This window comes from Chaetodon trifascialis, chromosome 22 (genome assembly GCF_039877785.1).
Source record: "Chaetodon trifascialis isolate fChaTrf1 chromosome 22, fChaTrf1.hap1, whole genome shotgun sequence".
Taxonomy (NCBI): Eukaryota; Metazoa; Chordata; class Actinopteri; order Chaetodontiformes; family Chaetodontidae; genus Chaetodon; species Chaetodon trifascialis.
This window is the reverse complement of record NC_092077.1, coordinates 10,494,934-10,519,258: the sequence shown is the minus strand read 5'-3', so window position 1 is coordinate 10,519,258 and position 24,325 is coordinate 10,494,934. Positions and strand designations below refer to the sequence as shown.

The 24,325-nt window shown below is 44.2% G+C and overlaps 5 protein-coding genes across 5 annotated transcripts; 3 read left to right on the top strand and 2 right to left on the bottom strand.

The window, feature by feature from the left end:
• Positions 1 to 4,452: 4,452 nt before the first annotated feature.
• Positions 4,453 to 13,080, bottom strand: pnpla8 (patatin-like phospholipase domain containing 8). The gene is made up of 10 exons (XM_070991975.1): positions 12,974 to 13,080; positions 10,775 to 11,909; positions 10,499 to 10,648; positions 10,210 to 10,361; positions 9,919 to 10,013; positions 9,644 to 9,815; positions 9,466 to 9,523; positions 9,123 to 9,317; positions 5,882 to 6,077; positions 4,453 to 5,718 (listed from the first exon to the last, which is right to left on the bottom strand). The coding sequence occupies exons 2-10, from the start codon at positions 11,735 to 11,737 to the stop codon at positions 5,444 to 5,446; spliced, it is 2,256 nt and encodes a 751-aa protein (XP_070848076.1). The 5' UTR covers positions 11,738 to 11,909; positions 12,974 to 13,080; the 3' UTR covers positions 4,453 to 5,443.
• Positions 12,163 to 12,669, top strand: akap14 (A-kinase anchoring protein 14). The gene has a single exon (XM_070992615.1). It carries the CDS (start codon positions 12,163 to 12,165, stop codon positions 12,667 to 12,669), a length of 507 nt encoding a protein of 168 aa, XP_070848716.1.
• Positions 13,081 to 15,612: 2,532 nt separating the features above from the next.
• avpr2l (arginine vasopressin receptor 2, like) lies at positions 15,613 to 16,679 on the top strand. The gene is made up of 2 exons (XM_070992613.1): positions 15,613 to 16,435; positions 16,593 to 16,679. The coding sequence occupies exons 1-2, from the start codon at positions 15,613 to 15,615 to the stop codon at positions 16,670 to 16,672; spliced, it is 903 nt and encodes a 300-aa protein (XP_070848714.1). The 3' UTR covers positions 16,673 to 16,679.
• A 1,404-nt stretch (positions 16,680 to 18,083) lies between these two features.
• LOC139350494 (THAP domain-containing protein 5-like) lies at positions 18,084 to 21,035 on the bottom strand. The gene is made up of 3 exons (XM_070991949.1): positions 20,528 to 21,035; positions 19,843 to 20,029; positions 18,084 to 19,510 (listed from the first exon to the last, which is right to left on the bottom strand). The coding sequence occupies exons 1-3, from the start codon at positions 20,611 to 20,613 to the stop codon at positions 18,749 to 18,751; spliced, it is 1,035 nt and encodes a 344-aa protein (XP_070848050.1). The 5' UTR covers positions 20,614 to 21,035; the 3' UTR covers positions 18,084 to 18,748.
• A 135-nt stretch (positions 21,036 to 21,170) lies between these two features.
• On the top strand, positions 21,171 to 23,653 carry LOC139350496 (dnaJ homolog subfamily B member 9-like). The gene is made up of 3 exons (XM_070991951.1): positions 21,171 to 21,235; positions 21,546 to 21,782; positions 22,357 to 23,653. Exons 2-3 carry the CDS (start codon positions 21,566 to 21,568, stop codon positions 22,827 to 22,829), a joined length of 690 nt encoding a protein of 229 aa, XP_070848052.1. The 5' UTR covers positions 21,171 to 21,235; positions 21,546 to 21,565; the 3' UTR covers positions 22,830 to 23,653.
• Positions 23,654 to 24,325: the final 672 nt, after the last annotated feature.

Sequence of the window (24,325 nt, the reverse complement as noted above, 5' to 3'; positions counted from 1 at the left end):
AAAGATCGTCAACGCCTGCGAAAGGATGACACACTCGTCGGCAAAAAAAAAAAAAAATAAACCCTGAGCGGCTGTGGGGGCCGCCCCAGCACACATGGGCTCTTGCTTGCTCTGACATTGTTACAGTTGAACAGCATCATGGTTTATTTAGTGGAAATAATCTGTGAATGCATATTTAGGCCCATACGCTCAGTTTCTACAACGTTTCTTTTGTTTTGTTATTATTGCAGGGGTGTCAAACGCGCCACATTAATGCATACTTACATAAAAAATACATTAATAAATGGAAGTTTTGTTCTTGCAGCCAAGTGTCTCCACTGGTGTAAAAACTGCTATTATAGTAAATTAAGCTATTTATTATAGCAAAGTGGATTTATTGATTGCCAAAGAAACAGCCAGTTTCCAACTTTGACACTGTGGAAAAGACTCTCATCTCCGGGCAACAACACGTTACTTCTGGTGCATGGAAAATATGTCAGAGTGACACCTCTTTATTCTGCCGTCTCTGCCAATCCGGTGCAAAAAGAAAGAAAAAAAAATCCCAACTGCAGCGACTCCGTTTTAATGAGCGGCAGCAGCGGGACCTGCAGACAGAGATGTGCGAAATGAACAATAACCCTGCGGAATGAAATCTCTCTGCATCCCTGAAATAAAATCACCTGTAGCCTTGCATGGCTGTGGTAATCACACAGGCTGGTATATCTTATTTATGGAGTATTTCTTACATTTATCAAGAGAAATAGCGTTTTATTTTGCTAATTTTCCGGCATAATTTTATGCTTCCCTTCTAATCTTTATAATTTGATTATTAGATTTTAAAATGTGAGAAGTTAGCAATTTAATCCAATCCAATACCTTGATGAACTGTTATACATTCCACTTAATGCAGACCACACATTACATAGTACAGCAAATGCAGTGATACTTCAATAATCGCGTCCTTCTAGGCAGCAGCGGAATGTAACTGAGTACATTTACTCAAGTACTGTACTTAAAAATTTGGGGTATAAATTTGAGGCACTTGCAGATTATGTGAGTATTTTATTTTATACTCCTCTACTACTTTCAGAGGTAAATCTTTCCAGATTCTAATTTTCATGCCCTTCCTCAGCGAAAACCCCCCCAAAAATGGCCCAAAAACACAGATAGAAAAGAATCCTGGTTCTGGATGTTTACCATGTCAGACACAGGTGTTTCTCTGCCGTTGACACAGGACAGGTGGCTCATGCAGACGCGGACATGTCTGCTCTGGTGTCAAACGGCCCACTGCACATTACATTATCATTACTGCCCTGCCGATCCACATTACATGTGCTGTGTGTGTGTGTGTGTGTGTGTGTGTGTGTGTGTGTGTGTGTGTGTGTGTGTGTGTGTGTGTGTGTGTGTGTGTGTGTGAGAACACCCCTCACCCCATCACTCATTTACAACATGGGACAGCCGAAGCATGTCTTCCACACATTAAGGCCTTGCCATCAATACCAGTAATGTCCACACTATCGCTCTCTCACTCCCTTTGTCAACCAGTCAAATAAGTGGAAGAGAAAAGAATGTGGCGACTACATTTTCACCATATGTTTTAATAAAAACTGGAACTGGGCTTTTGTGCCATGGCTTATTCACATGTCGCCCACCTTAAGGCATGTTCAGGCCATCAGCATCGTGTGAAAAAAAGAGACGTATGCACGCACAGTTTCTTCACATGATAAATGCATGTAACACTCATCCAGGCCGAGGGGCACGAGCATGAGCAAGTGCGTCATGTTGCGTTGCAGCTAATAATGCAGAGAAGTCCTGGGGGAAGGCTGGGACCAAAACAAAGAGGAGTTTTAGGAACAGAGTGCCACTCACAGAGCGTGATTCAACATGAGATAAAAATGTGTCTGCACAACAAAGCTATGCTTCATCTCACTGATTGAAACGCCTAATTGCTTTCAATGGGTGTAACTTAAAAAACATAATGAGACCTTTTCATCCATCTTGGTGTTGACTTGGAAGATTGAGTTTGTTTGATAGTCACGCACGGCTGTTGGACAAATAGGATGTGTGTGCGCAGGTGTGTCCCCACACTAACCGACTGGCAGGGATCTGTGGAGAAGCACAGCGCTATGTGTAAACCGCCTGTTTGTTTTCAATGAGGAGACGTGACGACGGGCAGATTTTTTTTTTGCCCCAGCATGACATTACAGACATACTACTGTGGAGTGTGAAATACTTTCAGGTGCTTCTCAGCTGCTGTCTCCATTCCATCGTTGCATCATACTGCATGAAGCCTCTGAACAAATTAGCAAGCAGTCCTTTTCTGCAACGTATCATCAGATTTCTGCTGTAAGACAAAACACTCATGTTTCAGCATCATGCGACACTTTTTGGATCTACCCCAAACCTCCTATGTGTACTTTAAAACCAGTTTATGCAGGCCAGGATATATCAGCAAGACAATGCCTCCTTTGACAGCAACCAGATACAACAGCCTTCCTAACTTGGTCTTAGAGCAACATCCCTGACAAACTATGATGTGAAGCAGCTGAGATGACCCAGGTGAGAAAAAGCAGGAGAGAAGTGACTGTATGTGGATTTCTCTTCTATTTCTTCCTCATTTCTATTCCTGTGTGGGCTTCACGCGCACTTCTAACTCCTCTGGGTTGCACTTGTTGGCTTACTCGCATCACTGGAGATACTGCAAACTCATAGATTATGATCATGTGTGTAAATGTTTACACGCAGTTGTACTTGCAGCTACGTTGAGCAAGCCGTGACAGAACGAGGTGAGGCGACCTGCGCAAACATCTCCTTGCATACTGCGCTGTTGTTTGTATAAGATGAGGGCACTTTCCTGGCAGTTAAGCTAATAAAAATGTAAATAATAGAATGTGCCAGCTGAAGGAGGGGGAAAACAGCAGCAGAGAAAAAAAAATAATAAAAAAAAGAGGTGGATTGTGTAACACATTCCTGCCAGATCAGGGACAAATTTAGGCAAACGTGGGCACACATACATTGAGAGGATTGTAAATGAGAAGGGAACTATAACGGTTGCTAGGGAACACCATAAGACCAGACAATCCAACTCTGCATGAGGAGGAGGAGGAGGAGGAGGAAGAGAGACGGGCCGCTCCTGCCACAGCAGCTCCTCGCGCAGTGGTATGAACTATATTTCCCACTCATTCATGTAAACACAGCCTGGCAGACCTCACTTTATCCTGGGACTCTGGCCTGTCGCCGTCACCGGAGAGTGTTAATCTCATGTTCACCTCGTTTGTCTGCCTTGACTGCGCTCGTCGAAGACGCTCCACGCTCTGCTGGGTGGGATGTTTAAATCATTTGCGCCGTGTTTGACAGGGAGAGCTTCACAGCGGCGATTACAGGCCAGGATTAAAAGTTCTCAGAGCAGCAGAGGTGTGTGACGAAGGTTAAAACTGAGCCCTGCGAACGCAAAGTCAAGCTCAAAAGTTCTAGCGATAGTTTACAAAGCAATTCGACTGTCTGCCAGGGCGTTTGGTTTGAATCTGGATTACTTTCAGCTTTACATGACCAGCTTTGAAAAGTATTCACCGCCTTTTGTCACCCCAAAACAACACAGGTAAAGGTAATTATGCACATGCTGCTCATTAATTGAGCATTGATAAATGCATCTCAGGAGGCCTTTCAGTGCATCAGCTCGCACCTGCTTTGTGTTATGACACCTAACTAAAATGTGTTATATTCATCCAAAATTCCATGAGCCCTTAAGAGGTTCTTGGTAAAGGTAAACTCTGACTTTGACTTTGATGCATGGCTTCATCTTCGAAACACATTTTCTGCCATATTACCAGGCTTCAACATGCAGACCCTCCTGTAGGATCTGTCACCTCGGTATCAGTGTTGACCCACTGAAGACGCCCTTCTAGAGTAAGGCCAAGAGAAGAAAACACAGCCATAAATCAGACCTTGACGTCTGGGTGAAGCTTGTCGTGGTGATGCTCAAGCTGGCACTGAGGGAAAAAAGGGCCATCAATCCATCAGCGAAGCCCGTTACGACTTTGACAGTTTGAAACCGGGAGAGAGGCACCAGTCAAGTGAAATACTTGACACATTATTCTATTTCTTTCTGACATCTGTCATTGTTGCGGAGGCTTGTAGGTATGCCTCCTCGTGGCGTATTAGTCACGGTGATTGGGGTAACGACAGTCTGACTGGGAGGAATGACGCTGAGGAATTTCAGCAGATCTTCAATGGGATCTGAACAATCAGAGCAGAAAATCAACGTGTGTGCTATTGTGGAAAAAAGAAACAATTCATCATAGGAAGACACACAGCATTCCTTTGTGACAACGCTATTGTTAGGCTCTCTGTGATGTGTGCGTGGCAGCAGGGTGTGAAGGCAGATAAACATGATACAAATCAAACATATGGTGTTTCAGTTCATGAGGAGAATTTTAAAGAAAAGATACAGAGGTCAAAAGAGAACAGGATTTAAATCGAGGTTTTGAAAGAGCAAGTTTTATTTTTCCATGACAGTTTTGTTTTGTATTTTCGCATTCCACCAAGCAGCAAAGACGGGAGGGATGAGGGGAAATTTTAAAAGTGCTGCGAAATCAGAAAACGTGCGTCAGCAAGGAGGAATTCAGGCTTGAGTGAGGTTAAAGGCATCTTGGGCCACGATGGAGGACACGCTTTGCACATCAAGGAAAACAAGTGGCTGTATGTGCCGACACAGGACAGCGAAATCAAGAATCAGCTCTATTTTTTTTTTTTGTCATATTCTTAAATTCTAGCAAGAGCACCCAAAGAATTCATTGTTACTTCAAATACTGTTTACATTTTCATGGTTAAGAGAGACATTTTACAAAGTGCATGAGGTCTTTCTTCTGTACAGTCTTAGAAATAGGCAGTCACGTTTCACGGTGAATTCACATTAATTGCTTTTTAATGTTTTCAAGTTAGTGAAAATGCAAATGAGCATCAGTCTCATTTCTTTACAAAATAACTACAGTAATCATATTACCATTAGTTCTCTATGACATGGCCCTGCGTCAGTGCCACATCACTGTCTTTGTGCGGTTGACCAACACTTTTCGCCATCTTGTCATTCATATCTTTATGAACTTGTGTGCACATTTGTTTCCTTTCTCTGATCAAGCGAAAGATTTTTCTGTCTCCATTATCGACACATCTGTCCCATAAAGTACAAATTACATCACATTTGTAATTCCACACTATTATTTACTGTGTTGTCTTTCTGAATAAATAACCATGGTTATACATTTGTCAAACAGTCCTTTTAGTGTTAAGAAGATAATAATCAAACCATGTGAACCAGTCATTTGGTTCCCCACTCCAAATTGCCCCAGGAGATGCTTAAAAATGTGTCCAGTTTATTCCCTTTTCAACCGTTAATCCATCAGCTCTTGGGTGCTTTTACACTTGGTGTCTTCTTACCTTAAAAACTTTCTCTCATGGCCAACGGCTACAGCTTGGAGATGAAGGGGAGGCCCTCGTACATGTCGCCCTTGAGCTTGGCCCACTCGGCCAGTCTCTGGATGACGCTCTTCTCCTGGCCCAGCACGCTGGCCGCCTTCCTCAGCTTGGCCTCGTTGCGCTCCAGGTAGCGCTCCCCCTCGCTCTTGAGGAAGTTCAGCCTCTCGACGCGGCTCTCGTTCAGCGGGATGTCCTCCGTCATGTAGGGGTTGAAGCGGAAGTAGGTGTCGGGGGGCAGGAGAGCGTCCAGCATGGCGTGCACCTCTAAAATAAGGGTGGCTATTAGCTATCAAAGCCAGGCACTCTTTTGGTTTCTATTTCAAGACACTGCACTGAACACTTGCTGCGACCGCATGCCTCTACTATGTGATTTATAAATGACTGTGTGGGACGGCAAACACCTAAACAACTTTCTGTGTGGTCTTACCCTCTGTGTCTGTGGCACTGCTGATGACGTTGGTGAGCTTGGCCTTGAGGCTCGTGTAGGTCGTGCTGTTATTGCCTGCCGTCTCATACCGTCCGGTGCCCAGAGACAGCACACACTGCAGTGGTGTGTTAGGCCACAGACACTTACACTCATGGATGGCCAACGCTGTGGGGTTGTTGATGAGGAGTCCTCCATCCTAAAGGAGGAGACAGATGGGAGGAGAAATGACAAAGGGAAGGAGAAGTACCAATAAAATGAAAGAAGACAATTACTCCAATGTAATCCAACTGTAAGGCACCAAGTCAGTGACGTGTGTGAAAGTGTGACTGCTTCATACCAATACTGCACCTATACAACAAGAAGGTCATATCAAATTTAAATGATCTGCAATGGGCATGTTTGTGTGGAAGAAGTTCAACTGAGGTAGGACAGAAAATAAAAACACCAGCCACAAAACAGCAGAGTCACCTTCAGCGCTTCATCAGCCAAATATGCTTCCTAGCCAAGACTAATGCAAGAGACACACTGTATGTATGGAATAGTTTTAATATATTTGCTTTGACAGCCTGTAGGGGACAAATGAGGTGAAGTGAACAAGCTGTCTCAGAGCTACACAGCTTGAGGCCGGAGAAAAGAAGCTCCCTGGCTGGAGATGTGCTGCGCTGGCAAACAGGCCTGTTTATTCAGAAGTAAACAAGTAGGAAAAGCTGTCTTTTTCGCAGCTATCAGCAGCTAAAATAAGTCTGATTTGATGTCATCTGGCCTGGAATTTGGCTCCAGAAAGAGTCTGCAAGACATGAATTTAGCTTGACTGATACAGCATTTTGTATTTAAGTATTCCAAGCTTGACCGACTTCATTTAGTTACACAAACGATGCGCTTGCTTTTGCATTAAATGATGTTACTGGATTCATGAAAGAGTTGCAGATCTAAATGACTGCCAACAATGACAGAAAGAGGACAATCGAGCTGAATGGATGCCTGGATCGATTTAGCGCAAAACACTCTTTCTCAGCCCTTCCCCAAGTCCAGTTTTGGACCCTGTCCAGCCACTGAAGCAATTTTGGCTTGGATTGATAGAGATGGAGAGTGTGGCCCACAAGAGGTCTGATCCTCCCCAGCAGAGTCGGGGTAAAGGTCATTTCCATGCCTCTAAAAGGAGGTGGGCGGCAGAAAAGAACCCAGGAAGCCTGAATTCTCTCTTTCTATTGGGATAAAGCAAACAATGTGTGGCATTAGAAAATGATAGCCAACAACAACCAATGCAGAAAAACAACCAGTCCACTCCACTAACCTGGTATCATTACGGGACAATACTGCCTAAAGCATAACACTCTTAGCCTAATTATACAGCTGTTTACCCTCAGGTGTAAGCTATTGAAAGAGCATACTACAGTTCACACTCTTGAGGCAGCAGGTTAATTACACAGCTGCTGCTCAACTCTGACCTCCAACCTCTCACCCTGAGGTCTCACTCAACTGAATAGCATCCATCCTGCATCCAATCACAACAAAATGCTGCTAATATGCAGCATCTTCGTGCAGGCACCTGGCTGGGTATTGCTCTAACAAAGAACTACAGCTCAGGGAGAAATATCTGGAAGCGCATCGTGTTTATGTATGTGTGTGCATATATGTATTTCAGGTGCTCTTCAACGGCAGAATTCTCCTGAGAAATACCGCTGCTAGTGGTGAAAACTAGAGTAGGAGTGAGACCGGGGGGTGGCAACGGCAGCTCAAACTGTCGATGAAACACTGTGCAGCTCCAAGAGGAATGTGGAGAACAACACACACAGACACACAATTCATTCACTCTCCATCTTTCCATCCCTGCTGTCATCCCAGAGCCCATGGGAAGCAAACGGATACTTGGACACAAGTGGAAATTCTGTCTTGTTCATACATTAGTAGAAATACTAGCAAATAGTTTTTCAGGAGCAACAGACTGCAGTTTCATTTGTCTGATTTGCTTAATTAGTAGCTGGAAAAAGCGTGGGCTCGAGCAAAGAACTAGCTGGCCATTTGCTTTCCTTCTAATTTCAGAGAATCAAAGCTTGGGTGAGTAAAGGAGCAGAGTGGGATTGGAGATGAGTATCTGTTATTGACTTAAACGTTGTTAAGGGCTGTCTAAAAGGACTCTTGCATTAGGAAATGGCAGGGGAAGAGAAACACTTGTTAAAAGCAGCGACATGGCTAATTTTGCCTAAGTAGGTTATTGAAATTAAGCTAAGCCTTGAGCATAATTGCTGCCCATAAAGCCCATCTAAAGATATCTGGCCTAATAATCAAACTTCATAAAATAACACATTAAAGGCGCACTGTGATACGGGCCCTCGTGGTATAAAACATTAGGCATAGTAGAAAGTAATGCTACAAACACTGCAGTCAATTATCAGATGACTTAACAGCCTGATTTTTATTCAATGACCTCATAATCTGTCATTCTTGAACCTGTTTTCTTTTCCATTTTGAGCCACCTCAAACATGCTTTTAGACAGTGACAGCCTGACACACCGGAGCCCTTGTTAATATTCTCTGAAGCTTTCCATTTCGCTGCAGGAACGCAAGCTAAGTCATAAGAGGACGAGGCCTTTGATGTTCAGGGGGCACAGACCGGGTCCAAGGACTCCCTCTCTCTACCTCCATCTCATTCTCTTCACTTTCTCTCTCTCTCTCTCTCTCTCTCTCTCTCAGACTCTTGACAGCCAGAAGAGAGGATGAACCAATTAGGGGATTGCCTTCAAGGTTATGGGTTTGAAAAAGTGAAGCAAATCTCGACACATACCCTTGATGTGCGCACACACACAGAGACACACACAAATAGGGAGTGCAGTGCACTTCCCACTGCTTCTGTCCTTGCCGCTCAGAAACGCAGCACCACAGTGGAAGGTGTATTGATTGGTAAGATTTCAAGCAAATGACCCTCTCACATTAAACTGCGGCTCTCAGAGAGACTTTTTTTTTTGCACCACTGTTGATTGATGCTGATGCAAATATGAAGAAAAATCACCTCAAAGGACAATGTCAGAGCATTATTGATCAGGATGCCGCATTTTTGGACAAAACGACACCTAATTCAGATGCTGTAAGCCTGAAAATTAAACTGATGCCACTTAACACTGTTTTTGCACACCTTCTAAGTCACACAGCTCTTCATCCATTCTGCAGGATGTGCAATCATTAACCTCCTTTTTCAAACTTAGCAAAGACACCTCCCAGTTCTCCTAGTTCCATATCATACCTGATGGAGGTCTTTTCCCAGGACAAATTCCTGGAAGTAGCCCGGGGCGGCAGACGAGGCCCTGATAGCCTGCCACATTTTGTGTTTGCAGTCTCCAAGGTAGTGGGATCTCACTCCAGGCATGAGTCTGTAGTTCCTAAAAACGTAGGCCTTCAGGGGTAAACCCCTGTTCACAATGGCACTCACTGCTGACACCTGGTGGACATCCAAAAAGCATATTTAGACAGGAACTTGTAAAAGCAGTATGTGTGGCTCTGCTGATCCTCACATAAAATGAACCTGTGCACAAATATTTGAAAGTGTTTATCCAAACAGTGTGGAGCTGAAAAGACATGTGACTTACTTTAGGACAGTGTGGGTCCCTGGCGCTCTCGATCATATGGCCCTCGCCCATCCGTTCCCTAATGAATTTACAGAAATAGATTAGAGATGCAGACACATTAGAATACTTCAGAGTCTTTGAAATCAAGAATACAAGGGTGGAAGACAAAAGGCAGGGATGAAGAGTCCTGCAGACTCACTTCAGGATGTTTTCCCATATTTCGCTGTCATAGAAAGCATGGCTCCAGCCCATTTTAACAGTTCCAACGATCACATTCTGTTTGAAGACATCCGCTCCCAGCTTCCTGTACATCTCCTCACACTCCTCTAAGGGGATCTGGAAAATTCCCAGCATGAAGGCCAAAATGGCGCCTATAATAGAGAGGAACAAGTGTGATGTTCTGGCGAGCAACGGGCGGTATCGGGAGTTTATGTACATGAATTCACATGAATTCAAACAGTGATGAAAATATACCTGTGCTGACTCCACAGATGTAGTCGAACAGCTGGTGGATTCGTTTGCCAGTCAGGTTCTGCAGTTTGTGGAGAGTCTGCAGAGCCAGCAGTCCCCTGTAACAAAGTCACAACTTTGTGTTTGATTGTGTTTGACCCACAGCTCTAAACACGGAGACGTGGTCTTGTACACTCAGCCTGCAATGATGACTGTTACCCGAACCCAAGTTTGGGATCTACATTTCATATGGTCAATTCAGTTCTGGGTCTGGTCCCGTTCTTTTCAACAGGTCTTGGGTCTGTTTCGCTTTACCTTGTTCCTCCTCCATCGATGGCCAGAACCCGAATTCCTCTGCCTTTGACGGGATCGGTGTAGCCAACCAGGGCCAGGGCTTCTCTCACAGCAGCCTGAAGAGGGAGGTCTCTGGCCTGACGCAAACGCAGCAGGCAGGGCAGCACGCTCTCCTGAAAGGTCACAAGCATAGTGACAGCTAAAACTTCCAAAACCTGACAAAAGCATTTGATGACCGTGCAACACATCTGACATTAAACTGAGCTGAAGCATACGGGAAAAAAAAAATCTGAGAGTGATGCATACCAACCTTGACAGCTACACCTTGCGTCTCGGGGAACTCCAGGAGGTGATAGCTGAGCTCTTCCACTCGACTGGTGAGGAGCTTGACATCAGTGACTCTCTGAAGGCCTTTCACCAGGGCTCTGGTCCTGTTATGGACACTCACTCTGGCTATTATCTGCACGACAAACACACACGGTGAACAAAACATCCAGAAGAATATTGTGCAAGTTAGCTTAAAGTTCAGTTGACACAGATTAAAAAGAAATAGTTCACATTCATTTCTTCTAATTTTTAACCTTACCTTCTCTCTCTGAGCTAACAGCTGTTGCTTAGCTCTCTCTTCTTCACTCTCTGTCTTCTCCGCTGCCTTGTCCACAGTGGGCTCTTCCGCAGCGACCGCTGGAGACTTGTCTTTCTCTGCTGAAATGCTTTTGGAATCGCCTCTGAATTTGGGGACCAGGGGTGCGATGTAGCTGCCGACGAACGCCTGAACGCTGGGCCGAGGGTAGGAAAGATAGTGGGTGAAGCCTTTTTTAGGAGAGCTAGCAAGCGCAGGGATGGACTGAGGTGTGCTTTCAGCTGCAGGCATGTCCGAAGACAGCGCCCCTTCTGGAGGGCTGAGTTTTACTGATGGAGATGGAGGAGAGGTAGTGGGTGCATCAATATTTTTAGCCTCTGCCACTGGTGACAAAATAGGAATGTGGTCCACAGCTGTCTGAGAACCAGCGCTCAGAACGGGCTCAGAAACAGGATCATCTCCTCCTCTGTGCTGCTGTGGGGGCCTGTCGTTGCCATTTTCCACTTGTGTGCTGGTGCCAAAGTAACTGTTGATGTGTTGAGCCAGAGTTTTATACGTCTCATCCATGTTGGTGGACAGACCTGCTGGGTGAAACAGCTGCATAGTTTGTTTCGCCACAGCTGAGGAAGAGCTCGACGCAGACACATTTGCTGCAGAGGCCAAACTGGGTGTGGGCTTCTTCGCGGCGACGAAGGGCTTTTCTGCAACTTGTTGGCACTGCTTGTCTGACTCCTCCTCTGCTGCGTTCCTCTCACCTTCTTCCTCTTCATCTTTCATGGTGGTTTCTGGTGGCGAGGCAGTAGCTGAGTTGGCAGAGGCTAAGGTCTCGGCTTTGGCCAGGGCTTTTTCCGCATGGGTGCTGTCCACCATGGCGCTGCCAGGCTTGAAGCGGGAGAACTTGGAGATGAGATCTGTGCTGCCTACTGCCTTGGTGACGCTGTCGAGTGTCGTCCTGATTCGCGACATGCGTTTACTGGCTCGATCGGAACAGCAGGGGAGAACTTAGAAGTTAATCAGTGAAAAGGATGACGCTTGACGTCTGCGTAAAATGCAGCATTCTGGCAGACTACCTGCCATCGGCTACATTGGTTTTAGTCGAAACTGCATTTTGGAAATGTGCTGCTTGTTCCAAAGCTCCCTGAAAAAAAAATGGGACAAAATTTATCTCAAGAGACTATTTGAAAAACATTTTATCAGAGGGGAAAACATATTACAGTGCAAAGGAAAAGTGGGCCAACAGAGGGCTCCATTTGACACCCCATCCATTCTGGTAGCCATGGAAACTATTAGAGCAACAAAAACAGTTGCGGACAACAGCTTTTACAACAAACAACAAGCTAAACCCTCCTGTTCCCAAACGCTGTGTGCTGTTCATTTGTTACAAAGGAAAGATGGAAGAGGACCGACATTCGCCAACAGAGTTGGCTCATCTTGTGAAAGCTCTGCTGGAGAGACACCGCCACTCCGGCACGATGAAGCAGGTGGACCAGCCTCCTGACGGTGAGAGGAGGAATATTCACTGGGTTGCTAGCAAAGACTTTACAGTCGAAGTGGGGAAAAAGCAGATTGGGGAGTATATTCAAACCTGGGAGATGCAGCGGTCCTGGCTTCACAGCGTGGACTTTCTCTGCTCAACTGAGGAGGAGCATCATACCTTCTACCACTACCGGGCCCGCTTTAGCAGCCCGAGCCCTCGAGAGCCAATTCAGGGAACAGCTAGCGTCTACTTCACCATGGACATATCTAAAGTCAAACCACAAACTCTGCCCGTGGAGGTACTCTTCGTCGTGGAGTCCGGCAGACTGGTGCACACACCCGGGAGGACAAGGTTCAGAGAGAAGTGGCTGGCCGATGTTATTGAAAGCAAGACTTTGCTCCGAAGAGCGATGGATCTTTGAGCCAACTGACATTACACTGCCGAAACATTAACCGTTAGCTTGCTAAGCTAGGTGTAACGTTGAGGCTAATTAAAACGCATTCGAAACAACGTTGCTGTTTGTATTGGATAATATGCTTAAACCCTTTTGCTAAATTAACAGACACTTCATGACCGTGATGTTTAAACGCTAGCTGAGACACGCTGACGCTAGCTAGACAGCTGGCCGATTACATTATCCAGACGTTGACTAATGGATAGACAGTATCGTGTTAGTTTGCCGAATTTAACTAAGTCACAAAATGAGCAAATTGCCATGTTCTTACCATACGAAACAAGGACTGTTCGATAGGCTGCCAAAATATTTCATTCACTGTGGTGCTGGTACAATACATAAACGGGCGCTGGTCAGAATAAATAAACAGGAAGAAGAGAGGAAGTGACGTATACCCCGGATTTTTGGTACTGTGTAGTGTTTTATTTAAACCACTAGATGGCGACAAAACATCTGAATAAAAAGAATAAATCTTTTAATTGCGAAAAGCAAGACTTAAATACAAATATGGGGAACCCACAACACAGTATGTGCAGTATAACATTTGAATGCATTGATAATGAAGTTTGATAATCTTATTGTAGCGTCACTTTGGGGTGAGTTAACCCAGTCAGCACCAAAGTGAGCAGCAGTTGTACAGTTCAGCACCATGGAGAGCAACTTTTAATCCGGTACCACCACGCCTGTGTTTTGCCATTGGTGGTTTAACACTGTCAAACTTCAGCCTCGGAGAACTCCACAACTCCTCCTTCACACCTCACCATAGAAATGACTTTTCTTGTGTAGCATAAAAGGACAAGCTGGATTCCATTGTGCAACCGAATCAAAACCAGCAATCATCTAGCTTTCATGGTCTTTCAGCACTTGGAGAGCCATAGCCTGGCATGCTATGTGACAATGCTTGAAGACCACTGTGTCCATCGGTAATGATAATAATCTGTTTCAAATCTGACAGAGCCAAGCAGGTGGCTGGCCTGCTAAAGGTTAATAGACATGTATGTGCCCTTTCAAAAGGATCTCATTCATAGGGTGAGGACTGAAACACCTTGCAGTTCACTTGAGTATCACTTCTTTTGAGAGAGACAGTGGTGGCTTGACGTGCCCATATATCTTTTGAAAGGCTTGTGCATTTATATCACTGTGTCACGGTAGGGTAGTGACAATCGCTAATGAGTAGGAAGGAGACTGGTTATACTCAGGTCAGAGTGAGGTGAACAGAAAAAAATGTGGCACTGAGGCCAACTGTGCAACAAATTACTAGGGCCATTGTGGTATATTATTATGTTTTTTTCTATTATCATACAGGCACAGAACAATGGAAAACACAAATAGGACATCAGAATACTATTTGGTTTATTATTGCTTTGGAACACCCCAAAACGATTGCAGGTTTTTCAGGTACAATATGCAAAAAACAAGAGGGTGTGATGGAGGCTGGATGAGTGACAACGCTAAAACACTGTCATCTTTTTCTGCTTCCTTCCCATGCAACCTTTCACTGTGGAATACCGTGCCATGACCTTGAAAGCATCTATTATCTCTCGTTTGTCGTGGGTCAGGTGGTAGAAAAGAGTTCTCTTTTGTTATCACTGCTCCAACACTGATCGTAATGTATGTCCTTGTCCTCTACTGGCAACTGCTCCCTTCTCATTATGTGACAGGTCTCTCCATTATGCTACTGTGCATGCCCAATTTAGACAGCAACCCTATGAAAACTAAAGTATCATGACCTTTGTGACTCCAGGGCAGCTTTTAAAAGAAAACCTTTTATAAACTGGCTGCATAAAGTTTGAAAGGTGGAGGCACCGAAATGTGAAGTTTGAACATATCCATATTTTCAGAAATGCTAACATTTATCCCACCAAAGCTATCAAGCCTGTCCCTAATCATATCAGTGAAGGGTTGTGCAATGTTTTGTTTTTTTCACAGATAAGATGCGAAAATAGAATTACATGTTATTACATCGGGATCAGCTGCAGAGATGCTGATCATTCACACAGATAGTTCCAGGACATTTTTAACATTATATTACACTGCTAAATTTAACACCAGAATACTTGCAGAACATGGGCTCATTGTGGTCTGATAAAGAAATTTGTAATTGACCTGAGCATCTGTATACTGTTCTGTAGCTGCACTTTTAATTAATTTCTTGATTTATTAATTTTTAACTTTTTCGTTTTTATTTTAAGAGGAGAAACTACATGTGAACATACTCATCAATTTTTAGATTTTGGACTAATTTGCTTCCATGTCTTCTTGAAAGAAAACGTCCCAAATTCACATTTAGGGGTTTGTTTCAATTCAGACATGTCCACATTGTTTTATTCCGATGTATATTGTATATTCTGAAGGTTTTTACAGAGGGCTTCGTTCATATATCATTCATAGTCTGGTTTATACATTTTCGTCCTTAAAACAAGGCAAAAGACAGTTACCCATGTCCACATGTAAAGTGTTGTTTTAAATCCTTAAGAGTAACGAATACAGATGTTAGTGCTTGTTTAAGAGCCACAGAGAACACATTGATGACTTAGAAATTAATAATGATGATCAATTATAGCTCAGGGGGTGAAATGCATTTGGATTTAAAATAAAGTTGAATAAAGCTTCTTTTTTATTATTCGTGTTTTATTTTATCTTTATGAGTGTATCTCACGAGCCTGACATTAACCTTCACCTCTGAGTACACACTAACCCCCCCCCCCCCCCCGCCCCAAACCCCTTAACTGCATGACTTTCCCTCCTCACAGTCACCACAGTCACTTGCAAAACGCGCGCAAAGGAGGAAAATTGTCTAGATGTCTCTGCGTCAACGCCGCAATACTCCCGCTCCAGATCATGTACACCACTGTTAATTAATCCCTGAAGTCACGGGACACACAGGAAACCTCTGGAATTCACGCTCAAATGGATTCCAGCAGCAACAGCTCTGAAAGGGCACCGCGTGAGGATGGAGGCGCGCATGAACATTTTGCGCACGTCAGAGCCGCGATTTTGGGTTTGGTTTTCGTGCTCGCAACATGTGCTAATCTCGTTTTACTGGGCACACTTTGGAAGAAGCGAAAAAAACACACGAGGACCCAGCTGTTCCTCCTGCATCTGGGCTTGGCGGATCTGGTGGTTGCGTTTTTCCAAGTCCTGCCGCAGTTCCTCATTGAAATTACGCACAGGTTCAGAGGAACAGACTTCCTTTGCCGGTCCGTAAAGTACCTGCAGGTGGTTGGAATGTTTGCCTCCACGTACATGATCGTGGCTATGACCGTAGATCGGTACCATGCGGTTTGTAAGCCGATGGTTTCCTTCTTAAAGGGTTCATTTAGGAGGTATCTCTCCATAAGCGCAGCGTGGCTGATCTCCCTCGCCTTCAGCTCGCCTCAGCTCTTCATCTTCTCGCTCCAGGAGGTGGACGAGAACCAGTTCGACTGCTGGGCGACGTTTATTGAACCGTGGGGGAGCCGGATCTACATCAGCTGGATTACTCTGTCAGTGTATGCCCTGCCTGCCGTTATTTTGCTCTATTGCCAAATGAGAATATGCACAACAATCTACTTCAACATGAAGAGAAAGGCGCTGCAGGCAGGGCGCGCGGGCATGAAGGGGGTGTCCAACGCTTTGCTGAAGACTGTGAAGATGACGTTTGTGATTATAATGACATACACCCTGTGCTGGAGCCCATTCTTTGTTGTCCAGTTATGGTCTGCATGGAGCCCGAGCAGCGCGCCTACTCAAGGTTTGTCTGATGTTTCAGAAATGTCCGTTCTTTGAGGGCCAAAGATACCTGCAGCATCACATTTAATGTGGTGGAGGCCCACAGGTAATGAATAAGACATTTTTCAAAGCTTATTTTAATCACTTTTTATATATACATTGCTCTTGTTCTCCCACAGGTCCAGTGTTCGCCATCATCATGCTGCTGGCCAGCCTCAACAGCTGCACCAACCCATGGATATATCTCTACTATAGCTAAAAAAAAAAAAAAAAAGCAGGTACAGATGTTTCATATCAAAGGACAAGACAATCCAGATGCAAGCCCAGGCCTGATCAAATTGGTATTAGGAGACACCAAGAAAACCAGACATCCATCATTGATCCCGTGTTGACATCTGTTAGTTGTTTATGTTGTTGTTAGTGTGTGAATGCTCTTTAAATGTCCAAAGAGGACTGAAATTTGTTGTATCAACTCTTTCATGATTAAAAAATAAATAACTCCCACTGGTTGAGTGTCAGCAAGAATGAATTTCTGTGGCATTTTACAGTGTTTCGTGAGTCGATTGCCGTCCAAGTTTCAGTGTTCTGACAACAATAAAAAAAATCCATCTTGCATTAAAGAAAAACAGATACCCAATATGTTTTTGCAGCTGTGCATAGTGCTTAATGTGTATGCATAATCATAAATGCACAGAGTACATTAGTTTTTCATTCAGCGCTGGAGGAAATAAAGTGATAGCCTTTTCTCTTTTTTGTGGAATGGACTTTTAACATGAGGCTTTCAGGCCATATAATGTTTTGCATTTTCTTATCTTGCCTGTTTACATTCCTGTTACTTTGTTATTTCTTTCCTCAGTCTTCTCTTCTTGATGGCCAGTTGTTTCCCGAGCTGTGCATGGCTTTGTTAATAATGCACTATTGTACTCAGTCCTTGCTAAGGGACCTGACAGCGCATTAAGTCCTTAATGCACTGTGATGACGTTTTGTTTGTCGCAGAGCAACAGGATTGCACTTCATTATTGAGAATCTATTCTTTCAGTCGTTGCTGGTCAAACTGAGCCCTGTGTTATTCTCCACCAGGGAGGGAAATGTGCCGCCTTGTTACCTTTTCATGTAATGCACCACCCTGGAGTCATTTGAAATTGCACTTTACAAATCCTTTCATATGTGCAATCAATCCTATTTGTAATTTATATCTAAACCAATTTAGCTTCTCCCCCACCTCTCTCACGCACACACCCACACCAGCTGTGTGGGAACACAATTAAAGACCACTGCATTTGCTGTCAAATTAAGTCTCGATGTAAGGCATCGACATAATGCTGTGCTCACCTGAAAACAGCGCTGTCTCTCAGACTGTTTGTTCCTATTTTCATCCCAGGTGTGGGTTAAAAAGACAATGTTTTAACATGGTCACAATCCATTCTACCTAGATTCTGTGACTGCAGAGGCAGCCAATGGCGCATTTCATTCTGGAAAGCTGCTTCAAATAGGATTAGGTATCTCACTTGGCCAAAATACTATGATGACTAATTCAGAGCCTGAAGGTAGAAAAGTGGGATATAAATCCTGCTGCTGTTTCACAATCATGTCATTGTGAGGTTTACAACAATCAAAAGGGACATAGTGGACACAAATGCAGCCCCCAAAGCAACACACGCTTGAGGAAACACATTTACGGTACACTTTATTCTACTTCAAAGCAAATCCATCACTGACTTTACTGTAAATAACATTATTTTCCAATGGCAGGAGCTTGTGCAGAAAGACGGGCAATCAAGCACAGCACAGCAAATGAACCTCGGTTTCCATGGACATGATTGCCAGTGATTCCAGGCCAGGTGAGTCATTATATGTGAATGGGGTTGTATGAACAAGGTCAAAAAGAATTGATTTGATGTGTATTAAAGCTGCAAGCACAAGCAGTTCCAGAGCATAAGAGGAAACAGCCAGTTGTATAGCAAGGTATTGGTTCATGGTGTCACTTAGAAACAAAAAAAAAGCACGTTTGTAGCATGAAATTACATAATGGACCAAGAAACAGCTCAGAAAATCAATGCTTTGGATCAGCTTTGGAACATTTCCTGTAAAGACGGTCAAACAGTGCCCCCGTGTGACTAAAAACAGGTACACAACTGTAATTTGGAAACATGAGAGCAATGTTGCAGAACACCGAGTACCAAAAGAGTTTAATTACACACAATTTGTGCTGCTGTGCTTTATGTCTGGCGGCATGTGCAACATATCAGCAAAGGTGACTCAATGTTGACGACTGAAATGCATGCACACATCCAAAATCTCATTTGGAGTCCACAGCTTGTAATTACTTGCAGAATCAGAGCAACACAGAGGATATATAATCTTCTAAAACTTTCTGTTTCTCTTTAAAAACAGCACCATCTCTCTTCAGGAGGGCTATCTCACTCTCCAGAGCATGGATTTTGGCCACGGTGCTCTCTTCCCTGCGATCCAGTTCCAAGATCTTTGCATGCAAACTCAAGATCTTACTCCATAGTTGATCTTTGTCCGTGTCTGGTCTGCAGTACGAGTGCTCGTAAATGGAGATGAGCTCTCCGTCACTGGGTCCTGTCTCCTCCAAAAAGCAGCCTGCGGGTTCGCCCGTGACCATTTCTGTGGGGACAAAGCTAAAAGCCTGGCCCAGTGCTGCTTGGAGCGCAGCTGCATCAACGTTTGCCTCTCCGTCGGAAAAAGGGTCCAGCGTCTCACAGCACAACACAGTCACGGTCGAGTTAGCCTGCTCTTCAGAAGGAGGCTCAGTGTGTGGGGAGGGCGCGGGGCAGGATGCTGTCGGCACTCCACTGTCACCTGGTATCTCACAAGCAGCAGTCCGTATCTCTGGCAGATTTGAAGGACAGGAGACGCTAGTGTCCGACACCAGAGGTGGTTCAAATATCACCTCTGTGTGTTCGGCAACAATGTTTGTCGGACTCAAATGCACCTTTTTACATGTCCTGCTCAAAATGAGAGGCCTCTTGCTGAGAGGAGAGTCAAATCCTGTGGGCTGAATGCTAATGTCTAAAGTCCTGGGCTTGACCTTGGGGCTTCTTTTAATGGTGGGCGCTTTTTTCTCACCATCCTGAGATAAAAGACAATGTGTCTTCATTGATCAGGATCATGCAAAGGCAGCAGAGTACAAGCACAATATTGCAACAATGTACAAGGAATTGTGTTGGACAAGAGCAGATGGGTGCTGATCAATCAATCACAGGCAACGCAAAAGAATGAAAAATGAAGAATGAGCTTGATGCACACCAAAAACTCACGATGAACCAAAAGCTTCTTGTTTTTTTTTGTGCGCTCTTCCACTTGCAGAAAATGCTGTTGTTCCAGAGGTTTATGATGTGCAGCAAGCCCTGACTTCATGTTGGAGCTGTAATGGATGTTGAGAAATATAAAACAGATACATACATCCTCGGTGGAGGGGAAAATGGTCGGGATGGCTGTGGTCTTTAGGTAGCGGATGCCCCAGCGAATATCGAAGCAGTCCTCGGTGAAATGCTCACTGCACAGGTACTGGTGCCGACTCGGGGTCCACTCCTCCCGCTTCATGTTGTCCACCCATTTCTGAAGCCTGGGTTTGTCTTGCAGGGGAAACCTTTGACGGAAACGTGAAGTAAATTAAACTCTTCAAGGTATCAGCATCACTTGGGTGTTGCAGCATTTCTAACATCATCATGGCTCCATTGTCATCACTCATTGTCATAAAGTATACATAATTTATCTTATATGTTTGCACGACTTATTGTTCAGTGTTTTTTTGGCCTTTTTTTTAGCCTCGTTGAGCTGTATGACCTTTTTTTCTCTGCCAGTACGTTGAGTGCAATGTTTAAACCAGTCAAATCTCTTGTGTATGCACATACACTTGACCAATAAAGCCGATTATGATTCTGATTCAGTGCAACAGCGTCAGTCTCCCCTTACACCAGTACAGGCAGGGCAGGTAACCCTGACATACATCATATACTACTACCGTTAGTGTTAACTTCTGACTGCCTCTATAACTATTATCCTAGACTAAAGGTGTGAAGCATAACAGAAAACTAAACAAACGTATCAACTCAGAGGCACACAAGAGAGAAAACAGACAACATACGGGTAGAAGCTAATTCTCTTGTTGTCTTCTCTGGATGCAGTTCCTCCGCGATTCCTGCAAACTTTCACAGCGCAGTACCGTGGCATATCTGCAGTGAAACGACATGAAAACGTTTCACGGAGTCACGTTTGTGGCGAACATTTTTGAATACACCGAGCAGCTCGTAAACGGCCACTTCCGTGTTGGAGTCGTCATAGCGGAAATGACGTTGCCTCCGTTTAATTGTCAAGATACTTCACATTCCAGCTATGTTCCCAACCAAGCCCAGCTACGTGGAGGGGAAAAAAGGGTTACACAAACGTCTCCTTTAGCCATTAATCGGCTATTTTTTGCCAAAATATTCAAAATTGTTGACATATACACCAAATAACATCATTTACCGGACTGAAAACATGTTTACGTCTTATATCTAAATTGATAATACCAAAATAACGCATAAAAAAAGAACGAACACGGAAGTGAATGCAATGCAGTCTTGCTCCGCTTGTCATCTTTCCGGAGTGTCTCCCATACTTCACGTGCGCACCAGTTCCACCAATCACAGCGATTAGAGTCATTGTGTTAAGAAATGGACCAATAGCGTTGCGAATCGTGGTGTTACGGCTCAGGAATGCGCTCGTCAACAGTTGTTAGCTTTCGTTTCGCATCAGCTGGAGTTGTCGGCGGCTGATAGAGGTATCTTTGGGCTGTGTGTCCCTCCTTCTCCAGGTAATCCGTCTTTTTCAATACGTGTGGATGTTATTTGTCGTTGGTGGTTTATCTAACAGCAGAGTATCATTAAAAAGCTTGTTTGTAAGCGGGGCTGATCTCAGTTTCTCCCTCTTTCCGCTAAACAGTGAGTTGTCATTTTCTCCAGGCTAACGCCTCTCTGTTGAAACGAGCTAGCAAAACAACGCTGCAGAATAACGTCATGTCACCTATACTCTGGCTTAGTTAGTACCCGTATTTTGAATTTTGAAAGCTTCTCAGGCGTATGCGAAACGTCGTCAACCGAGCTGTCACACTGCTCTCTTCACAGCCTCAAAGGTACCAGAAACCATGGCCACAGCGCAGTCCGTGCTGCTGCTAGCGGTGAACATCCTGCTGATCTCGGAGTTCATCCTGGCCAAGAGAGACTACTACGACATTCTGGGGGTGAGCAAAGATGCCACCGAGCGCCAGATCAAGAAGGCCTTCCATAAGCTGGCCCTGAAGTACCATCCTGACCGAAACAAGGGCCCAGATGCCGAGGCCAAGTTCAGAGAAATAGCGGAGGGTAAGTGAGTCTTTGTGTATAATGTCTGTTCAGCATCTGTATACATCAAGTCTAGCAATGTGAACTACTGGTGAAGTAGCCTTCAGTGTCAATATACGTACAGAATGGGTAAGAATATTGAGACTGCAGTGAGGTTACATAATGTGTACCTGTGATGCTGTGGATCTTAAGGAGGAATGCCTTTCATTTCTTCCCTAAGAGACATTCCTCACTAACAATAGCTCATTTTACGTCTGTTGTGAGGTGACGTATGGTATCGTGGTGACAGCTGAGTGTTTAAATGTATTTCCTGACACTCCTTTTGTCTCTAATGAGTCTTTGAAAAGAAAATTGCACCGGAAACATCAACTGTTTGAATAAGAAGCTGCTTTTCATCTGCTTTTCAACTCATGTTGGCTTCAGTTCAATAGGACAGACATTCAAAGATTTGCTAATCAAACATTTTTCTCTCATTTCACAATACACAGATAATAAGTAAATCAGTGTTGCTCAAACTTGAACTAAAAGTGTTTTGAATGGCAGCGTCATAGCAGCCAACACGGCGAGTGATGTAACATGTGTTTGTCTGTACCAGCATATGAGACGCTATCAGACGATAAGAAGAGGCGAGAGTATGACCAGTTTGGCCACGGCCCTTCACCAGGGGAGGGTCACAGAGAAGGAGGCGGAAACTACAACTTCAACCAGCACTTCCAGTCCTTCAACTTCAACTTCGATGACATCTTCAAAGACTTTGACCATTTTGGTCAACAGCAGCGACACCAACACCACTTTCACTCCCAGAACCAAGCCCACCAAAAGAGACACTTTGACAGCCACTTCCAGGCCCATCGGGAGACTATGAACAGGCAGAGGAGGCAGTTTCAGCAGGGGGGCTTTGGCGGAGGACTTTTCGATGACATGTTCGAGGACTTGGAGAAGATGTTCTCCTTTAACTCGCACAGTTCCAGGACTGAGAGCAGATTCCACGGCTCGGGGAAGCAGCACTGCAGGACAGTGACCCAGCGTAGAGGGAACATGGTGACCACCTTCACTGACTGCTCCTGAGTGCGGCAGAAAACGGTGCTCTGAGGAGCGCAGCCACTTGGGGACACTGCTGCGTTTTGTTCATTGTGGTTTTGGAATTGAATGCTAATTTATCACCTGGTGGAATAGAGGATGGTTTTGTGTGGCTTTTGTAATTTTCTGTATGTAATTTCCTCTGGAACAAATATCCCCTTTGGCCTGATAAACGGCTGCTTCCAAGCAATAACTCACGCACATTATTGCTTATAGCACGATATTAAGTCTCGTGTTGATCCAGATACCTCTCCATTATTTAGCTTTCCAGGTTCATTATGTTTACTTGTGTTCATTTCTTCTGATGGTACAATCCATTACACTCAGGTATGGCCTAAGTTTAAAAAGATAATTTCAATTCTTTCTTTTGAGAGCTGTGAGGCAATAAGATTTATTCATTCTGCAGCTATTTAGGCCATACTGTGATTTTTCTCACCGCGACATTGATGTTTTGCTAATATAAAACCAGGCTTTGCTCGTCTCGGCATTGTATATTCTGGATTTGTACATGTTCTCTCTTTGATTCATTAGCTGAAAGATTAGCAGAGATGACAGTTTAAGTCTCACATATTTCGATTGATAGAACTTGCATCAAACTTTGCTGTGAAAATGAAGCTTCACATCCTGAGATGTGTGCAAGTTGGCCATTATCAACTGTTACCTCGTTTTAGTTTCCTGCAGAGTTGCATCTACCGACAGTCGGTCAGGGCAGGGAAGTAACGTCAGTCCAACGACAAATGCTGGTGAACCTCGCCACAGGCAAAGTTTGTGTACACTCTCAGCTGTTTTGGAACCAGTAATGCTGATGTTTTTTTTTTTTTAAAAAAAACAAACCCTGGGCTCGTCTGCCAGTGAAGCTGAACGGTCTGAAAAGCTTCCTGAACTGATCATTATGTGCAATATTTAGTACCTTTGCTCTTCATGTTGCCTATCTTTCACAGACAGTGCTGTGTTGAGGTCATTGTCTAATGTCAGCACTTTGTGTGCGCGTGTGTGTGCGTGCGTGTGTGTGCGTGTGTGTGTGTGTATACGTACACAGTGAGAGCTGAATGTTGATTGGCTGCATAATGTTTGGAGAATGAATAAAACGTGAAAAGAGCTCGTGTGTGTGTTTTGTGAGAAAGGCTTTCAAGTGATGATTCATATGATTTATGGTTTCAATTAATGTTAATGTGAAGATTGTTACATTAATATTTGCCTCTGAGCCAAACGTCAATGCACATTTAGCATAAGGAGATTAATTACCAAGGTTCCATCAAACTTTTCAGACGACATTATGTTGAATATTATTTGTCTAATTATGTCTTTTGTAGGGTTCATTGGAGTTCGTCACACTGTGATAAGTTTCTGAAATGCTGCTGTTCAAGTTAAACTCCAGTAGGGGGCGTACTCTGATAAGATAAGCAGGCAGAGCAGAGGACATGTGGAGATGTGGGTCAGAAAACAGTTCCAAAATTAGCATCTAGATGAGTTTCATGAAGGCA

Excerpts from the sequence above, each read along its gene's own strand:
- LOC139350496 (XM_070991951.1), top strand. The coding sequence starts at position 21,566 with ATGGCCACAGCGCAGTCCGTGCTGCTGCTAGCGGTGAACATCCTGCTG. Across the intron at positions 21,783-22,356 it reads GTTCAGAGAAATAGCGGAGG|CATATGAGACGCTATCAGAC; the intron begins GTAAGTGAGTCT and ends TGTCTGTACCAG.
- avpr2l (XM_070992613.1), top strand. The coding sequence starts at position 15,613 with ATGGATTCCAGCAGCAACAGCTCTGAAAGGGCACCGCGTGAGGATGGA. Across the intron at positions 16,436-16,592 it reads GAGCAGCGCGCCTACTCAAG|GTCCAGTGTTCGCCATCATC; the intron begins GTTTGTCTGATG and ends GTTCTCCCACAG.
- LOC139350494 (XM_070991949.1), bottom strand. The coding sequence starts at position 20,613 with ATGCCACGGTACTGCGCTGTGAAAGTTTGCAGGAATCGCGGAGGAACT. Across the intron at positions 20,030-20,527 it reads AAGAGAATTAGCTTCTACCC|GTTTCCCCTGCAAGACAAAC; the intron begins GTATGTTGTCTG and ends TTTCCGTCAAAG. Across the intron at positions 19,511-19,842 it reads TTTTCCCCTCCACCGAGGAT|GATGGTGAGAAAAAAGCGCC; the intron begins GTATGTATCTGT and ends CTTTTATCTCAG.
- akap14 (XM_070992615.1), top strand. The coding sequence starts at position 12,163 with ATGGAAGAGGACCGACATTCGCCAACAGAGTTGGCTCATCTTGTGAAA.
- pnpla8 (XM_070991975.1), bottom strand. The coding sequence starts at position 11,737 with ATGTCGCGAATCAGGACGACACTCGACAGCGTCACCAAGGCAGTAGGC. Across the intron at positions 9,816-9,918 it reads CATCTGTGGAGTCAGCACAG|GCGCCATTTTGGCCTTCATG; the intron begins GTATATTTTCAT and ends TCTCTATTATAG. Across the intron at positions 9,524-9,643 it reads ATATGGGAAAACATCCTGAA|GGAACGGATGGGCGAGGGCC; the intron begins GTGAGTCTGCAG and ends TAAATTCATTAG.